Source organism: Rhinoraja longicauda, chromosome 23 (genome assembly GCF_053455715.1).
Source record: "Rhinoraja longicauda isolate Sanriku21f chromosome 23, sRhiLon1.1, whole genome shotgun sequence".
Taxonomy (NCBI): Eukaryota; Metazoa; Chordata; class Chondrichthyes; order Rajiformes; family Arhynchobatidae; genus Rhinoraja; species Rhinoraja longicauda.
The window spans coordinates 29,408,433-29,424,910 of record NC_135975.1 but is presented as its reverse complement, the minus strand read 5'-3'; the positions used below and the strand labels follow the sequence as shown (position 1 = coordinate 29,424,910).

Here is a 16,478-nt window from a genome sequence, read left to right as displayed (position 1 = left end):
ACAAATTCCATACAGACGGGCGGCATGGTGGCCCGGCGGTAGAGTTGCTGCCTTACAGCGAATGAAGTGCCCGCGATAGGGTTCGATCCCGACTACGGGTGCTGTCTGTACGGAGTTTGTACGTTCTCCCCGTGACCTGCGTGGGTTTTCTCCGAGATCTTCGGTTTCCTCCCACACTCCAAAGACGTACAGGTATGTAGGTTAATTGGCTTTGTAAATGTAAAAAAAATGTCCCTAGTGGGTATGGGATAGTGTTAATGTGCGGGGATCGCTGGTCGGCGCGGACCCGGTGGGCCGAAAGTGCCTGTTTCCGCGCTGTATCTCTAAACTAAACTAAACTAAACTAAGACAGCACCTGTCGTCAGAATCGAACCGGGGTCTCTGGCGCTGTTAGGCAGCAACTCTACCGCTGCTCCACTGTGCCGATGTGGGGAAGGATCACGTTTTAGTTGAGCAAGTTTATGCAGGCTGGAGAGTTGAAGCTGTATAATAAGCTTCCACAATATTCAATAGTCAATTGTCACAGTGACAAGAGATCGACACAAAGTGCTGGAGTAACTCAGCGCATCAGTCAGCATCTCTGGAGAACATGGGGATGGGTGACATTGTAAGGTCGGGACCCTTCTTCAAACGTTCCCCACCCTTTTTCTCCAGAGATGCTGCCTGGCCCGTTGAGTTACTCCGGTACTTTGTGTTTGTCTTCGGTATAAACCAGCATCTGCAGTTGCTTCATACACAGTGACAAGTGTTCTACATTCTGATGAGCTGAGACTGGGGCAGATGTATTGATTGAATTGATTGAAAAATACAGCATGAAAACAGGCCTTTTGGCCCACCGAATCCTCACCAACCATCGGTGACCCGTTTACACTGTGTTATCCCACTTTCCCATCCACTCCCTGTACACCAGGGACAAATTAACCTACACACCCAAGTAAATGTCTTTGGGATGTGGGAGGAAATCGGAGCACCCGGAGGAAACCCGCACGGTTGCTATGGGAAACGAGCAAATCCGTACACACAGAGACAGCACCCGAGGTCAGGATCGAACCTGTGTCTTTGGGGATGTGAGGCAGCGGCTCTACCAGCTGTGCCACTGTGCCACCTCTGCAGCTAATGCTATGGAGATGAATGTAGGGTGGACGTTGTAAAGGATCGGAAACTGCGCTGAGCACAATGCCAAGCTTATGAATGGAGGTTAGAATGGTTAATATGGACACTGAGTTTGTCAGAGGGGTTAAAGGCTCTCTCTCTCTCTCTCACTGCTCCCTCTCTGAGAGACTCTCTCTCACTACTCTCCCCTGTGACCCTCTCCTCCCCCCCCCCACTCCGTGAGACCCTCTCTCACTGCCCCCCATCTGCGATTTCTGCTGTTTGACCATGTTATCCACCTATCACTTACCAGGCTTTATCCAGCCCCTCCACCTCTCTTTTACGGCTTTCCACCCCCCAATTCATTCTGAAGAAGAGTCCTAACTTGAAACATCACCGATCCACTTCCCTCACCCATGCTGCCTGAGCCGCTGAGTTCCTCCAGCAGTTTATGTTTTGCTCAAGCTTGCAGCATGGGCATTCCTTGTTTTTTAAAAATTCTCATTTGTCCCTGTTCCCATCAGAGATGGGCTCACAGAAAAATGCAGATGCTGGAATCTTTGCGTAGAACACAAAGTGCTGGAGTGACTCAGAAAATGTGTTTGCGTCTCAGGACACAAACCTTACCTCTCCATATCCTCCAGAGATGCTGGCTGACCTGCTGAGTTACACCAGCACTTTTTGTTCCACTCAGAATTGGCTATATTGTGAAGATGGTGCAGGTGGTGCAGTGGTAGAGTTGCTGCCTTACGGCGCTTACAGCACCAGAGACCCGGGTTCGATTCCGACTACGGGTGCTGTCTGTACGGAGTTTGTACGTTCTGCCCGTGACCGCGTGGGTTTTCTCCGAGACCTTCGCTTTCCTCCCACTCTCCAAAGACGTACAGGTTTGTAGGTTAAATGGCTCGCTATAATTGTAAATTGTCCCTAGTGTGTGTAGGATAGTGTTCGTGTGCGGGGATCACTGGTCGGTGCGGACTCGGTGGGTCAAAGGGCCTGTTTCCCATCATGTATCCCTAAACTAAACTAAACTAAACTAAACTAAACTAAACTAAACTAAACTAAACTAAACAGTGACTTCTTCATATTATTGTTATCGAGACAGCAGTAAATAAGGAGAGCAGAAGATTGGCGATACCTCTAAGAATTCATGATGTTGTAGAAGGTTGTGAAGAACACTGATTCTATATATATATATGTGTTCATCATAATTCATGGCACTAAATTCAATTTAATATCGATCCTCAGCGAAGCGTAGGATGTATTAGAAAGGAAGATTTATTCATATTATTTCCATGTTAAAATGAGCTACAGATAAAGCAAAACCCTGAACACAGAAAATAAAATTGAATTCAGTGCCATTCAGTGCCAAAAGAAACATCGCTCGAGGTTTCCATTCATTTTGTTGGCCGCGGAGGAAGTTGTCTTCATTGCCATTCAATGAGCCCCCAGTTTGGCCTCTGTCAGACTCTGCCGGGATGATTGCGATCATGTATGAGGAGCGTTTAATGGATCTCGGCCTGTACTCGCTGGAAACTAGAAGGTTGGGGATGGGATCTCATTGAAATCTACCAGATAATGAAAGGCCTAGTTAGAGTGGATGTGGAGAAGTTATATCCAGTAGTGGGAGAGTCCAGGACCAGAGGGCATCATAGAAACATAGAAAATAGGTGCAGGAGGAGGCCATTTGCACAGCCATTTCGTTGTGATCATGGCTGATCATCCATAACCAGTAACCCGTGCCTGCCTTCTCCCCATATCCCTTGATTCCGCTAGCCCCTAGAGCTCTATCTAACACTCTTTTAAATTCATCCAGTGAATTGGCCTCCACTGCCTTCTGTGGCAGAGAATTCCACAAATTCACAACTCTCTGGGTGAAAAAGGTTTCTTCTCATCTCAGTTTTAAATGGTCTTCCCTTTATTCTTAGACTGTGGCCCCTGGTTCTGGACTCCCCCAACATTGGGAACATTTTTCTTGCATCTAGCTTATCCAGTCCTTTTATAATTTTATATGTTTCTATAAGATCCCCTCTCATCCTTCTTAATTCCAGTGAACACAAGCCCAGTCTTTCCACATTTGACAGTCCTGCCATCCCGGGGATTAACCTCGTGAACTTACGCTGCACTGCCTCAATAGCAAGGATGTCCTTCCTCAAATTAGGAAATCAAAATTGCACACAATACTCCAGATGTCATCTCACCAGGGCCCTGTACAATTGCAGAAGGACCTCTTTACTCAATCCTCTCGTTATGAAGGCCAACATGCCATTAGCTTTCTTTACTGCCTGCTCTACCTGCATGTTTACTTTCAGTGACTGGTGCACAAGGACACCCAGGTCTCGTTCCACTTCCCTTTTTCCTAATCTGACACCATTGCCTAATCTGCCTCCTTGTTCTTGCCGCCAAAGAGGATAACCTTACATTTATCTACATTACAGTATACCGCATCTGCCATGCATCTGCACACTCACTCAACCTGTCCAAGTCACCCTGCAACCTCCTAGCATCCTCTTCGCAGTTCACACTGCCACCTAGCTTTGTGTCATTTGCAAATTTGCTAGTGTTACTTTTAATCCCATCATCTAAATCATTAGTATATATTGTAAATAGTTACGGACCCCAGCACCAAGCCTGCGATTTTGACAGGGACCCGTTTATTCCTACTCTTTGCTTCCTGTCTGCCAACTAATTCTCTATCCATGCCAATACCCTACCCCCCAATACCATGGGCTCTAATTTTGCCCACTAATCTCCTGTGTGTGACCTTATCAAAGGCTTTCTGAAAGTCCATATACACTACATCCACTGGCTCTCCTTCATCCATTTTACTTGTCACATCCTCAAGAAATTCCAGAAGATTAATCAAGCAGGATTTCCTCTTCATAAATCCATGCTGACTTGGACCGATCCATTTACTGCTATCCAAATGCACCGTTACTACTTCTTTAATAATTGTATCCAGTATCTTCCCCACCACCGATGTCAGGCTAACTGGTCTATATTTCCCTGTTTTCTCTCTCGCTCCTTTCTTGAAAAGTGGGATAACATTCGCTACCATCCAATCCACATGAACTGATCCTGAATCTATAGAACATTGGAAAATGATTACCAATGCGTCCACGATTTCTGGAGCCACCTCCTTGAGTACCCTGGGATGCAGACCATCAGGCCCTGGGGATTTATCAGCCTTCAGTCCCATCAGTCTACCCAATACTATATCTCACCTAATGCAAATTTCTTTCAGTTCCTCTGTCAAGTTAGGAAAAGGGGCCGTACAACGAGATCTGGGTGTCCTAGTGCATCAGTCACTGAAAGGAAGCATGCAGGTACAGCAGGCAATGAAGAAAGCCAATGGAATGTTTGCCTTCATAACAAGAGGAGTTGAGTATAGGAGCAAAGAGGTCCTTCTGCAGTTGTACAGGGCCCTAGTGAGTGTGCAGTTTTGGTCTCAAAATTTGAGGAAGGATATTTTTGCTATTGAGGGTGTGCAGCGTAGGTTTACTAGTTTAATTCCCGGAATGGCGGGACTGTCATATGTTGAAAGACTGGAGTGACTAGGCTGGAATACACTGGAATTTAGAAGAATGAGAGGGGATCTTATCAAAACATATAAGATTATTAAGGGGTGGGACACGTTAGAGGCAGGAAACATGTTCCCAATGTTGGGGGAGTCCAGAACCAGGGGCCACAGTTTAAGAATAAGGGGTAGGCCATTTAGAACGGAGATGAGGAAAAACTTTTTCAGTCAGAGAGTTGTGAATCTGCGGAATTCTCTGCCTCAGAAGGCAGTGGAGGCCAATTCTCTGGATGCTTTCAAGAGAGAGCTAGATAGAGCTCTTAATGATAGCGGAGTCAGGGGGTATGGGGAGAAGGCAGGAACGGGATACTGATTGTGAATGATCAGCCATGATCACATTGAATGGGGGTGCTGGCTCGAAGGGCCGAATGGCCTACTCCTGCACCTATTGTCTATTGTCTATTGTCTATTGTCTATTGTCTCCCTAGATCCTCTGTCCTCTGGTACATCTGGGAGATTGTTTGTGCCTTCCTTAGTGAAGACAGAACAAAAGTACCTGTTCAACTCTTCTGCCATTTCCTTGTTCCCCATAATAATTTCACCTGTTTCTGCCTTCAAGGAACCCACATTTGCCTTTACTAATCTTTTTCTCTTAACATACCTAAAGATGCTTTTACTATCCTTCTTTATATTCTTGGCCAGCTTACCCTCGTACTTCATCTTTTCACCCGGTATTGCCCTTTTTGTTATGTTCTGTTGTCCTTTGAAAGTTTCCCATTCCTCTTTGCTATGTTATACACCTTTTCTTTTAGTTTTATTCCATCCCTAACTTCCCTAGTCAGCCACGGTTGCCTCTTACTCCCCTTAGAAGGGGAGTAAGAGAGAATAAAAGGACATACCTTTATAATGGAGATGAGGAGAAATTTCTTTAGCTAGAGGGCGGTGAATCTGTGGAATTCATTGTGCGGCTGTGGAGGCCAAGTCATTGGGTATTTTCAAAGCAGAGATTGATAGGTTCTTGATTAGTACGAGTGTCAAAGGTTATGGGGAGAAGGCAGGCGAATGAGGCTGAAAGTGAAAGATAGATCAGCCACGGTCGAATGGCAGAGAAGACTCAATGGGCTGAATGGCCTCATTTCTGCTCCTATGTCTTATGACACATTGGAGCAGGAGAAAACCGCTCGGCCCCTCAAGCCCAGTCTGCCCTAGTGAGGCCACAGCCTATCTGGTCGTAACCTTAACCCAGCATTCCTGAGAACCTCTGGCAACCTTTCATCCTTTGCCCATCGAGTATCCATCCATCTCTGCCTTAAAAGGTAACTAATGCTTGCTGCATTGGGACCATTGAAACAGCAATCACAGCCATACAGAGTCACTAACTCTGTGGAAAATGTAACTCCTGGCTTTACATTATTTTGCTGTTTTCACGTATCTTACTTTATAATTTAATCAGTTTTAATTCCCTGTTATAAGGTCTCCTTGATTTTTATTTTATTTTGATGTTTTCCAGTATTTTGCTTCATGTTTTATTCTGTTCTAATTCCCCCTTGCAAGTTATCCTAGTTTCACTGTATTTCAATGCCTTCCAGTATTTTACTTGATGTTTTACTCAGTTCTAAGTTATTCAAATGTATTTTTATCAGTATTTAAATCTCCTCACGTAGAACATAACTTGCACTTAACGTGAACTATCTAATGGTATAATTTCTTGCACGAGGTCAACGCACATGGAAAGATGCATTAGTGGCACAGTAGGAAAATGATCGTAGTTCTACACACAGAGAAAATCCAGAGCTTATTTTTACATGCAGTTAAGCTTCTTGGCGTATTAGAAAGTTTCTTGTCCTAAATACATAGCGGGCAATACTGCACAAGTCAATTCTCTTCCCCTGGTGTTTAGACATTCATGGCAAAGATCGGATTATCATTCATCCACGTTTGGACAAGAAGGAAGTCTTAGAACATAGAACAGAACAGCACAGGAACAGACCCTTCCACCCACAATGTCCGTGCCGAACATGATGCTAAATGAAACATCTCTTCTGCCTGCACATGATCCATACCGCTCCATTCCCTGCATATCCTTGTGTCGATCTAAAAGCCTCTTAAATGCCACAATCACAACTACCCCTGGCAGAGTGTTCCAAGCACTCGCCATCCTCTTTGTAAAAAAGTGCTCCACACATCCCCTTTAAACTTTGCCCTGCACATCTCCTTTAAACTTTGCCCCACACATCCCCTTTAAACTTTGCTCTGCACATCTCCTTTAAACTTTGCCCCACACATCCCCTTTAAACTTTGCCCCACACATCCCCTTTAAACTTTGCCCCACACATCCCCTTTAAACTTTGCCCTGCACATCCCCTTTAAACTTTGCTCCGCACATCTCCTTTAAACTTTGCCCCGCACATCCCCTTTAAACTTTGCTCTGCACGTCTCCTTTAAACTTTGCTCTGCACATCCCCTTTAAACTTTGCCCTGCACATCCCGTTTAAACTTTGTCCCACACATCCCCTTTAAACTTTGTCCCACACATCCCCTTTAAACTTTGCCCCGCACATCTCCTTTAAACATTGACCCACAGATCTAATTTAAAGTTTGCCCCACATACGTTCTTAAAACGATGTCCTGCACATCACCTTTAAACTGTGCCCCACTCATCACAGGTAGGGTAATCAAGAACCAGGTTTAAGCTGAGAGAAGAAAGACTTTATAGTAACCTGAGGGGCAACATTTTCATATAAGGGGTTGGTGGATATATGGAATGAGCTGCCAGAGGAGGTATTTAAGGCAGGTACTATAACAACATTTAAAAGACCTTTGGACAGGTACATGGATAGGAAAGGTTTAGAGGGAATATGGGACAATCACAGGCGGGTGGGACTAGTGTAGATGAGGCATTGTAGTTGACGTGGGGAAGATGGGCTGAAGGACCTGTTTCCATGCTGTATGACTCTCCTCTTTCTATCTCATTTAAACTTTACCCCATTCACCTTAAAGCTATCAGAAATATTTAAGATTGCTTAGAGGCCTTTGACAACTGGCTAGCATTGAAAGATCATCAGCTGAGAGTGGAGATCCAGGATATACTGCCTGAGACTAACTTGCCACCTGGAGCCTTTTCCACCTGTTGGAGTCAACTTTAGCTTAGTTTAGGTTAGTTGAGAGATATAGCAAGGGGACATGCCCTTCGGCCCACTGAGTCCACACAAAGATACTAGAGGAACAAGTTGAACCACTCCGTTGAAATCGCCTGTACTGAAGTGTAGTAGGCAAAGGAGCGTAACGTCCGCCATTTTAGTAGGCAAAACCCGCCATTCGCTATGCCTCTCGCAGTGTAATCAGTGTTTTGGGGGAACAGTATGTGTGATGATACCATTAAAATGCAGAAAATATCTCTTCTATCAACTCACAGATTTTTGTTATTTTTCTTTTTAAATGTTTCTGCAAGTTTCTGCCTCCTAAAATGGCGCCATGACGTACTACGGTTTTTAGGGTCGAGTGGTCTATCTTGTTCCTCTAGTATCTTTGGTCCACACCGACCAGCCATCATCTGTTCACACTAGTTCTATGTTATCCCACTTTCTCATCCACTCTCTGCACACTAGGAGATATTTTACGGAGGGTCATTTAACCTACAAACCCGCACGTCTTTGGGTTGCGGGAGGAAACCGGAGCACCCAGAGGAAACCCACGCGGTCACAGGGAGAATGTGCATACTCCACACATAGACAGCACTCAAGGTCACGATCAAACCTGGGTTCTTGGTGCTGTGAGGTGTAAGCTCTATCGCTGCGCCACTTTGCCGCTTTTATGTCCTCTATCTGTGAGGATAGTGTGAACGGCTGGGGAGTGTGCAGCTAGTCCGGGCAGCAGACTGAGTCGCAAGTTGTGTTGTGATATTGCAGGGACTACTTTGTTGTATCACATGGTGGCAGCGGTGGGAAAAGCAATTATGTTTTAGTGTTGTTTGTTAAATATATTTTAGCCCTAGAAAGATAAAGAAAAAAACCCAAACAAACAAAAAGTAGACAAAACAAAGATTTTAAATAAGACAAGGGGGATGTTGTGATATTGCAGGGACTACTTTGTTGTATCACAAGGACTACTTTGTTTGCCTGTGTAGTAATGTCTATATAAGAGACTGAGGTGATTAGGTGGCCACTCTGGTTCCAGGTGGCCACGGAATAAACAGCCTGGATTTAAGCTCCAGCATGATAACCTTTTAAACACGTGTACTTGTGGTCCGTCCAGGGTCATAACAAAGGTACAACAGATACCGGACCACGAAGTACAACAAGTTGAACCGTCCAAAATTGCGTGACACAGTGGCCCAGCTGGTAGAGCAGCTGCCTCAGAGCTCCAGCAATCTGAGTTCAATCCTGTCCTCGGATGCTGTTTGTGTGTGGGGTTTGCATGTTCTCCCTGTAACCGCGTGGGTTTCCCCTTTGTGCTCTGGGGTGTCCTCGCATATCCCAGATCCCACATCGGCCGCTGCACATTGCCCTTGGTGTGGAGGTGAATGTTAGAATCTCGGAGGTGATGGGGATGCAGGGAAACCATATTGCTTCCAAGATGGCTCCACACCCAGGTGACTATCTGTGTGATAGCCACAGAAACAGATCTACAATCACATATTACAATCGCTCCGCACTTTCAAATCTCTACTCCAACAGCAATATTTCTTACTTTAACCATAAGGCCCTCAGACTATCTTTGATCGGACTTTGCTGGCTTTACCTTGCACTAAATGTTATTCCCTTATCACGTATCTGTACACTGTGGACGACTCGATTGTAATCATGTATTGTCTTTCCGCTGACTGGTTAGCACGCAACAAAGGCTTTTCACTGTACACGTGACAATAAACTAAACTGAACATAACAGGGACCATTCTCAGGGGAGAGGTTTACTCTAGGCATCACTGTAGACTCAATGAGTTGAACTGACCTATATCCAAGGACATATGGAAATATGGCTTGAAAACATTAAACAAATCAAAGTAATGCATGATTTTGTTCTTGCAAAACTAATCTGTAAAAGATTAGAACTAAAGTTTAAATTGAACCTTTTTTTATTAGCTCTTCATGGAATTAAATGTGCAACTTTTTAGGCACAGTAAAATGGGATTTAATTAAGGAATTATGGCTTAATTCTTCATTAAAGATGAAGCACAATGGATCACTGACTAATCTGTGCATTTTGTTGCCAATTGAGATTCATTGTAAGGCATTCAAATGAAGCTTAATAGGGATTCATTAGCTAAACTCTCCAGCTGAATTCCCAACTGTCACGAGAGGCTGGATAAACTTGAACTGTTTTCTCTGGAGTGTTGGAGGCTGAGGGGAGGTCTGATATCAAATTATGAGATGCAAAGATGGGGTAGAGAGTCAGAACCAGTTTCCCCAGGGTGGAAAGGTCAAAGACCAAGGGCAAAGCTATAAGATGAGAGGGGCAAAGTTTAAAGGAGATAGGTGGGACAAGTTTCTTTGCACAGAGTGGTGGGGGCCTGGAATGCATTATCGGGGGTGGGGGGTGGGGGTGGTGGTGGAAGCAGATACGATAGTGGGTTTTAAGAGACTTTTAGAGAAGCAGGAATTGGAGGGATATGGATCAGGTGCAGGCAGAGGAGATTTACTGAAAGGACACAAAGTGCTGGTCAGGTCGTTTAGACAATAGACAATAGGCGCAGGAGGAGGCCATTCGGCCCTTCGAGCCAGCACTGCCATTCAATGTGATCATGGCTGATCATTCTCAATCAGTACCCCGTTCCTGCCTTCTCCCCATACCCCTTGACTCCGCTATCCTTACGTGCTCGATCTAGCTCTCTCTTGAATGCATTCAGAGAATTGGGGTCCACTGCCTTCTGAGGCAGGGAATTCCACAGATTCACAACTCTCTGACTGAAAAAGTTTTTCCTCATCTCAGTTCTAAACGGCCTACCCCTTATTCTTAAACTGTGGCCCCTTGTTCTGGACTCCCCCAACATTGGGAACATGTTTCCTGCCTCTAATGTGTCCAACCCCTTAATAATCTTATACGTTTCGATAAGATCCCCTCTCATCCTTCTAAATTCCAGTGTATACAAGCCTAGTCGCTCCAGTCTTTCAACATATGACAGTCCCGCCATTCCGGGAATTAACCTAGTAAACCTACGCTGCACGCCCTCAATAACAAAATTAGTTTAGTTCAGAGATAAAGCGCAGAAACAGGTCCTTCAGCCCACTGAGTTCGCGCCAACCAGCGAACCCCGCACATTAACACTATCCTGCACACACTTAGGACAATTTACAATTTTCCAAGCCAATTAACTTACAAACCTGTACGTCTTTGGCATGTGGGAGGAAACCGGAGCTCCCGGGGAAAAGCCACGCAGGTCACGGGGGGAACGTACAAACTCCATACAGACAGCACACGTAGTCAGGATTGAACTTGGGTCTCAGGTGCTGTAAGGCAGCAAATCTACCGCTGTGCCACCGTGCCACCCCGTAACATCTCTGGAAAACATGGGTAGGTGACATTTCGGGCCGGTATTTTATATTTGGCCCAGTATTTATAATGAAACATGAACACTATTAAATCTTTTGCAGAATAGGAAGGACAACTAGAACACAACAGTGTGCACAATGGGAATTACAAGCACGCGGTTAGAAAGTAAATGTGAGATGAAGTGGTCTAGTTTTCAACAAGAGAGCTGTCTGCTTTAATTTGTAAAGTGCTTTGATGATGCACCCATAATATTTTGCACAGTATTTCACCCTTGTTGGGTATTTCAGGCATATGATGATCAGGGGATCTCAGCTTCAATAGTCTGCAGTGAAGCATTAATTTTGGATAATCTGTCTCATTACTTGACAGGCATTACATTACTATGACAGGTTACTGCACCAATTATGGCGTAACTGTAATTGGCACCGTGATAAAACTCAAGAATGCAATGATGTAGTGAGAGATGACACGAGAAACTGGAGATGCTGGTTTACCAAAATAAAAAAGACACACAGTGCTGGAGTAACTCAGCGGGTCAGGCAGCATCTCTGGAGAACATGGATAGGTGACGTTTCACAGAGTGCTGGAGTAACTCAGCGGGTCAGGCAGCATCTGTGGAGAACATAGATAGGTGACGTTTCACAGAGTGCTGGAGTAACTCAGCGGGTCAGGCAGCATCTGTGGAGAACATGGATAGGTGACGTTTCACAGAGTGCTGGAGTAACTCAGCGGGTCAGGCAGCATCTCTGGAGAACATGGATAGGTGATGTTTCACAGAGTGCTGGAGTAACTCAGTGGGTCAGGCAGCATCTCTGGAGAACATGGATAGGTGACGTTTCACAGAGTGCTAGAGTAACTCAGCGGGTCAGGCAGCATCTCTGGAGAACAAGGATAGGTGACGTTTCGGGTCGGCACACTTCTTCAGGCAGTCGCTCAAAGTGAAGCTTGGCTCCAGTTTTAATGCAGTTTTGTTTTCTTGCCTCGTCCCTAACACCTCTTTAGCTGGATGTACGTGGGGAACATATGGGGAGGAGGCGGGAGAATGGGGTTGAGAGGGAAACATAGGTCAGCCACGATTGAATGGTGGAACAGACTCAATGGGCCGAATAGCATTAATTCTGCTCCAATGTCTTATGATCCTATGATTTTAACCTGCTCATTAACTACATCCAACTCTCCTCTACAAAGTACGACCAGCACAAGAGCCAAGGTTTCTTCTTGCTTCGGCTGGTGTGGTGGTACAGAGTGGGAGAGCGTGGCAGAAGATAGGAGAGGGTGGAAGATGTTGAGAGAGTGTGGGAGAGGGTGGGGGGGGGGGGGGGAGGGATGGGAGAGGGGGGGAGAATGGGGGTGGGGAGGATGGAAGATGATGGCATAGGATGGGAGAGGGTGGGAGAGTGGGGAGGAGAGGGTAGGATAGGAGGGAATGGTATGGTAGAGGGTGGGAGAGTGATGGGGAGATGATAGGATAGGATGGGAGAGTGGTGGTGAGAGGGTGGGAGAGGGGGAGAGGGTGGAAGAGTGTTGGTAGGATAGAGTGGAGATCCAGTCAAGATACACACACCACTGTGAAGACTTGGTGTGGCAACTGATGTTGACCCAATCTAGCTATTGAAACGTTTATTTCACACATCGCTTGTCACACAACCTCTGAGTCCAGAACCAGGGGCCACAGTCTTAGAATAAAGGGGAGGCCATTTATAACTGAGGTGAGAAGGAACTTTTTCACCCAGAGAGTTGTGAATTTGTGGAATTCTCTGCCACAGAGGGCAGTGGAGGCCAATTCACTGGATGGATTTAAGAGAGAGTCAGATAGAGCTCTCGGGGCTAGTGGAATCAAGGGATATGGGGAGAAGGCAGGCACGGGTTATTGATTGTGGATGATCAGCCATGATCACAATGAATGGCGGTGCTGGCTTGAAGGGCCGAATGGCCTCCTCCTGCACCGATTTTCTATGTCTATGCCTATGTCTATGAGCAAGCGCAATACAGCAAGTTCAGATTTTCAGCAGACGAACAGAATGCCAAACCTACATTAAGAGTATTGTTTGATTTTCTTTTTCAGGTCAATCTCTATCCTAACTGTTGCTCGATGCTTCTCCCTTAGGTTATCGAGTTGTCCCGCTGCTAAGCGCCAATGGTCAAAGCCTGTCTCCAGCGATTCTCTTTGTGTACGTTTGGTATGCATAGAAGCTTTTCTTCACGAAGAAGAGGGTTGTTTCCCATTTTGTGCATGCCATTTTCAGATTTTGTATCAAAATACAGTTCACAACTCCAGAATCTTTCATTCTTAGTTTATTACAGCTATCAGATATCGTGTTATATTAGCATGACTGTAAAGATGAACATCTTCTGTGAGGATTGTTGTACAAATAACCGCCATGTCACTGTGGGAGGAAGGGCCCTGGCAAATTAATGGCTGATCAAGTTTATTTTAGTTTAGTTCAGAGGTACAGCGAGATTAGACAGGTACATGGATAGGGTAGGTTTAGAGGGATAGGGCAGGCTGGTAGGACTATTTTAGATGAGGCATGTTGGTTAGCATGGGCAAGTTGGGCCAAAGGGCCTGTTTCCATGCAGTGTGACTCGATGACTCTAATTCAGGCTAGAAGCAGGCCCTTCGGCCCACTGAGCCAACGCCGAACATCGATCACCTGTGTTCGCACTAGTTCGACGTCTGTCTGATCGGTCTGAAGAAGGGTCTCGACCCGAAATGTCACCCATTCCTTCTCTTCAGAGACGCTGCCTGTCCCGCTGAATAATTAATCATTTAAAAAAAAAAGTCTGCTATTGATTATCTGCCCTGGTATGGTTTAACTGCAGTTTTCCAATCTATCCAACTGACTCATCTCTGACAATCCGTATCATTGATTCAGATATCGGACTGGGAGAATTTCATGAAAGCTAATCCAACACATACCTTTTTTTATTGTAGAAACAAGGAACTGCAGATGCTAGTTTGCAAAAAAAGGACACAAGTACTATAGTAACAGCAGGTCAGCCAGCATCCCTGGAGAACATGGATCAGTGACGTTTATGGTCGAGACCCTTCCTCAGATTGTGGGGGGGGGGGGGGGGGGGCTGGGAGAGAAGAGGGGCAGGACAAAGTGTGGTATGTGATAGGTGGACACAGGCGAGACGGGGGGGGGGAGGGGGAGGGGGAGTTCATAGGCAGATGGTTGGAACGAAGGCTAGAGATTAAAACTGAAGGTGTGAGACAAAAGGATTGAAGAGTTGCGAATTGTGAAGCCAGACGAAGGAATGTGGGTGGAGGGGGGGGAGGATGAAGGAGAGAAATAGGTGTGAGCCCCGTTGAGGTGTGGGGTAAAGGGAGAGGAGGTTCTTATTCTGTTCACTTCAACACACCAAAGCATATTGTGCAACAGCAAAATCTTCCAAACTACATATTAAGCTTTTTTGGAGTATTTTTTAACAAAAAGCACTTTCGACTGCAGGCATCAACCACTTATGAAATATTTAAAAATAATTCAACATTTTTTTTAACTCTTTGCTTTTTAGAAATCTACATAATGAAAGGGAGGTCGAAGCTAACAGTGTTACCTTCCTGAGTATGGTTACTTATTATGTAAACAGCTGGGCTTTTTTTCTTAAAAAATGACTCAAAGTGCTGGAGTAACTCATCGGGTCAGGCAGTATCTCTGGAGAACATGGATAGGTGACGTTTCAGGTCAGGACCCTTCTTCGGACTGATTGTAGGGGTTGTGGGGGTGAAACCTGCAAGAGAGGATGGGGTAGGACAAAGCCTGGCAGAGAGAGTAGGTTAATGAGTTTGAAGAAGGGTCCCGACCTGAAACGTCACCCATCCTTTTTCTCCAGAGATGCTGCCTGACCCGATGAGTTACTCCAGCACTTTGTATCTATCGTTGGTATATACCAGCATCTGCAGTTCCTTGCTAAGCAGGTTGATATTGGGCCTGTCCCACTTAGGCGATTGTTTAGGCGACTGCCGGCGACTGTCAAAGTCGTAGCAGATCGCCAAACTTTTCTTTTACCCGACGACAATGACCACGACAATGCCGAGTCAGGTCGAGATTACAGCGTCTTCGGAAACATCGCGAAATTCCCACGCTGTCAATGCTTCTCCGGCGTCCTAATTGTCGCTGAAATCACTGACAAGTCGGTAAGTACTTGAGAGTTTTGAAATATAACATCTTGCCCGGGTTACTTGAAAACCAAGCTTCACGGTAACAAGGCATAAACTGGATTGACTTTCAGTTTACTAATAGCAGTATTAAGAAATTTAATTTTAAAAGTGGTTAAATGGATTTTTGTGATGAGTGTGTGGGCATTCTTTGAAAATGTACGGGAGATGCATATCTGGTTTCTGGGTTGCATATCTGGGTTGGGAGCCTACTTTAAATGTAATCGCTGATGGCCATAAACATCGCGAAAATTCCCACGCTTACCTGACCGTCAAACTGTTGCCTCCAATCTACCTGTCAAATGTCCTGACGGTAAATAAATTGGTTAAACACAAGTATTTTTTGGTATCTTCAAATGACTTTACTTAATTTAATATCTTGTGCTTCTAAATGCATCTAAGACAACCTAGCAAACCTGGGGACAGCATGCGACAGCGCCCACAATAAGCAACGATACCTGGCGACAAGCCAGCTGTCGCCGAGAAATTTCACTCCGGTTGATTTCTCAGCGATGCGCTGAGATCCACTACGATTCTTGGAAGACTCCTCACGATCATGCCCGCGACACCCCGGCGAACTGTCGGCGACAGCCTAGTCGCTGGCAGTCGCCTTAAAATCGCCTAAGTGGGACAGGCTCTTATAGCTATCCACATTTAACTGACCTCTTTTCTCATCTTGGCTCAAGTCGAGCTTTCTCAATGATTTTGCTTACCCTTGTTGATGTGTGACTTTGACGTCCCCTCTAAATCTCTTCCCCTCATGTTTTATTTAAGACATCCCGCTCGTCAACAATCAGTTCTGACGGGGGATGTTCCAACCCAATTCCACGTCCACATTTAATGACTCAATTCTCTCTTGATGTTTGATGTTCAGTGCCCATTTTACAATGCACTTCCACCCTGACATTTTAGCTTGACTTCAGAACGATTGAACATTACTTTTGTTTGCAGAGGTTTATTGACGCTTGTTTCCAACTTTGTGGCTTTTCTCATAGTGTCAACATATTTCATGGATTGGCAGTCTTCTTTGCATCCACCACCACTGCCTGTTCACCTTTCTACAACTTCCTCTGGCAGCTCATTCCACATACAGACTACCCAATGAGTAAAAAATGTTGTCCCTCTCACCTTAAACCCATGCCCTCTAGTACTAGTAGACAAACACTGCTGAAGTACTGCTTTTTAAAGACAAGAGTCATAGAGTGATACAGTGTGGAA

General features: G+C 45.3%; 1 protein-coding gene across 1 annotated transcript in view; it reads left to right on the top strand.

The window, feature by feature from the left end:
• The window catches only part of LOC144605119 (1-phosphatidylinositol 4,5-bisphosphate phosphodiesterase zeta-1-like), a 70,657-nt gene extending 57,369 nt beyond the window's left edge, over positions 1-13,288 (top strand). The window contains exon 12 of the mRNA XM_078420186.1: positions 13,206-13,288. Within this exon, the coding sequence (XP_078276312.1) occupies positions 13,206-13,288 (83 nt within the window). The remainder of the gene's footprint in view (positions 1-13,205) is intronic.
• Positions 13,289-16,478: the final 3,190 nt, after the last annotated feature.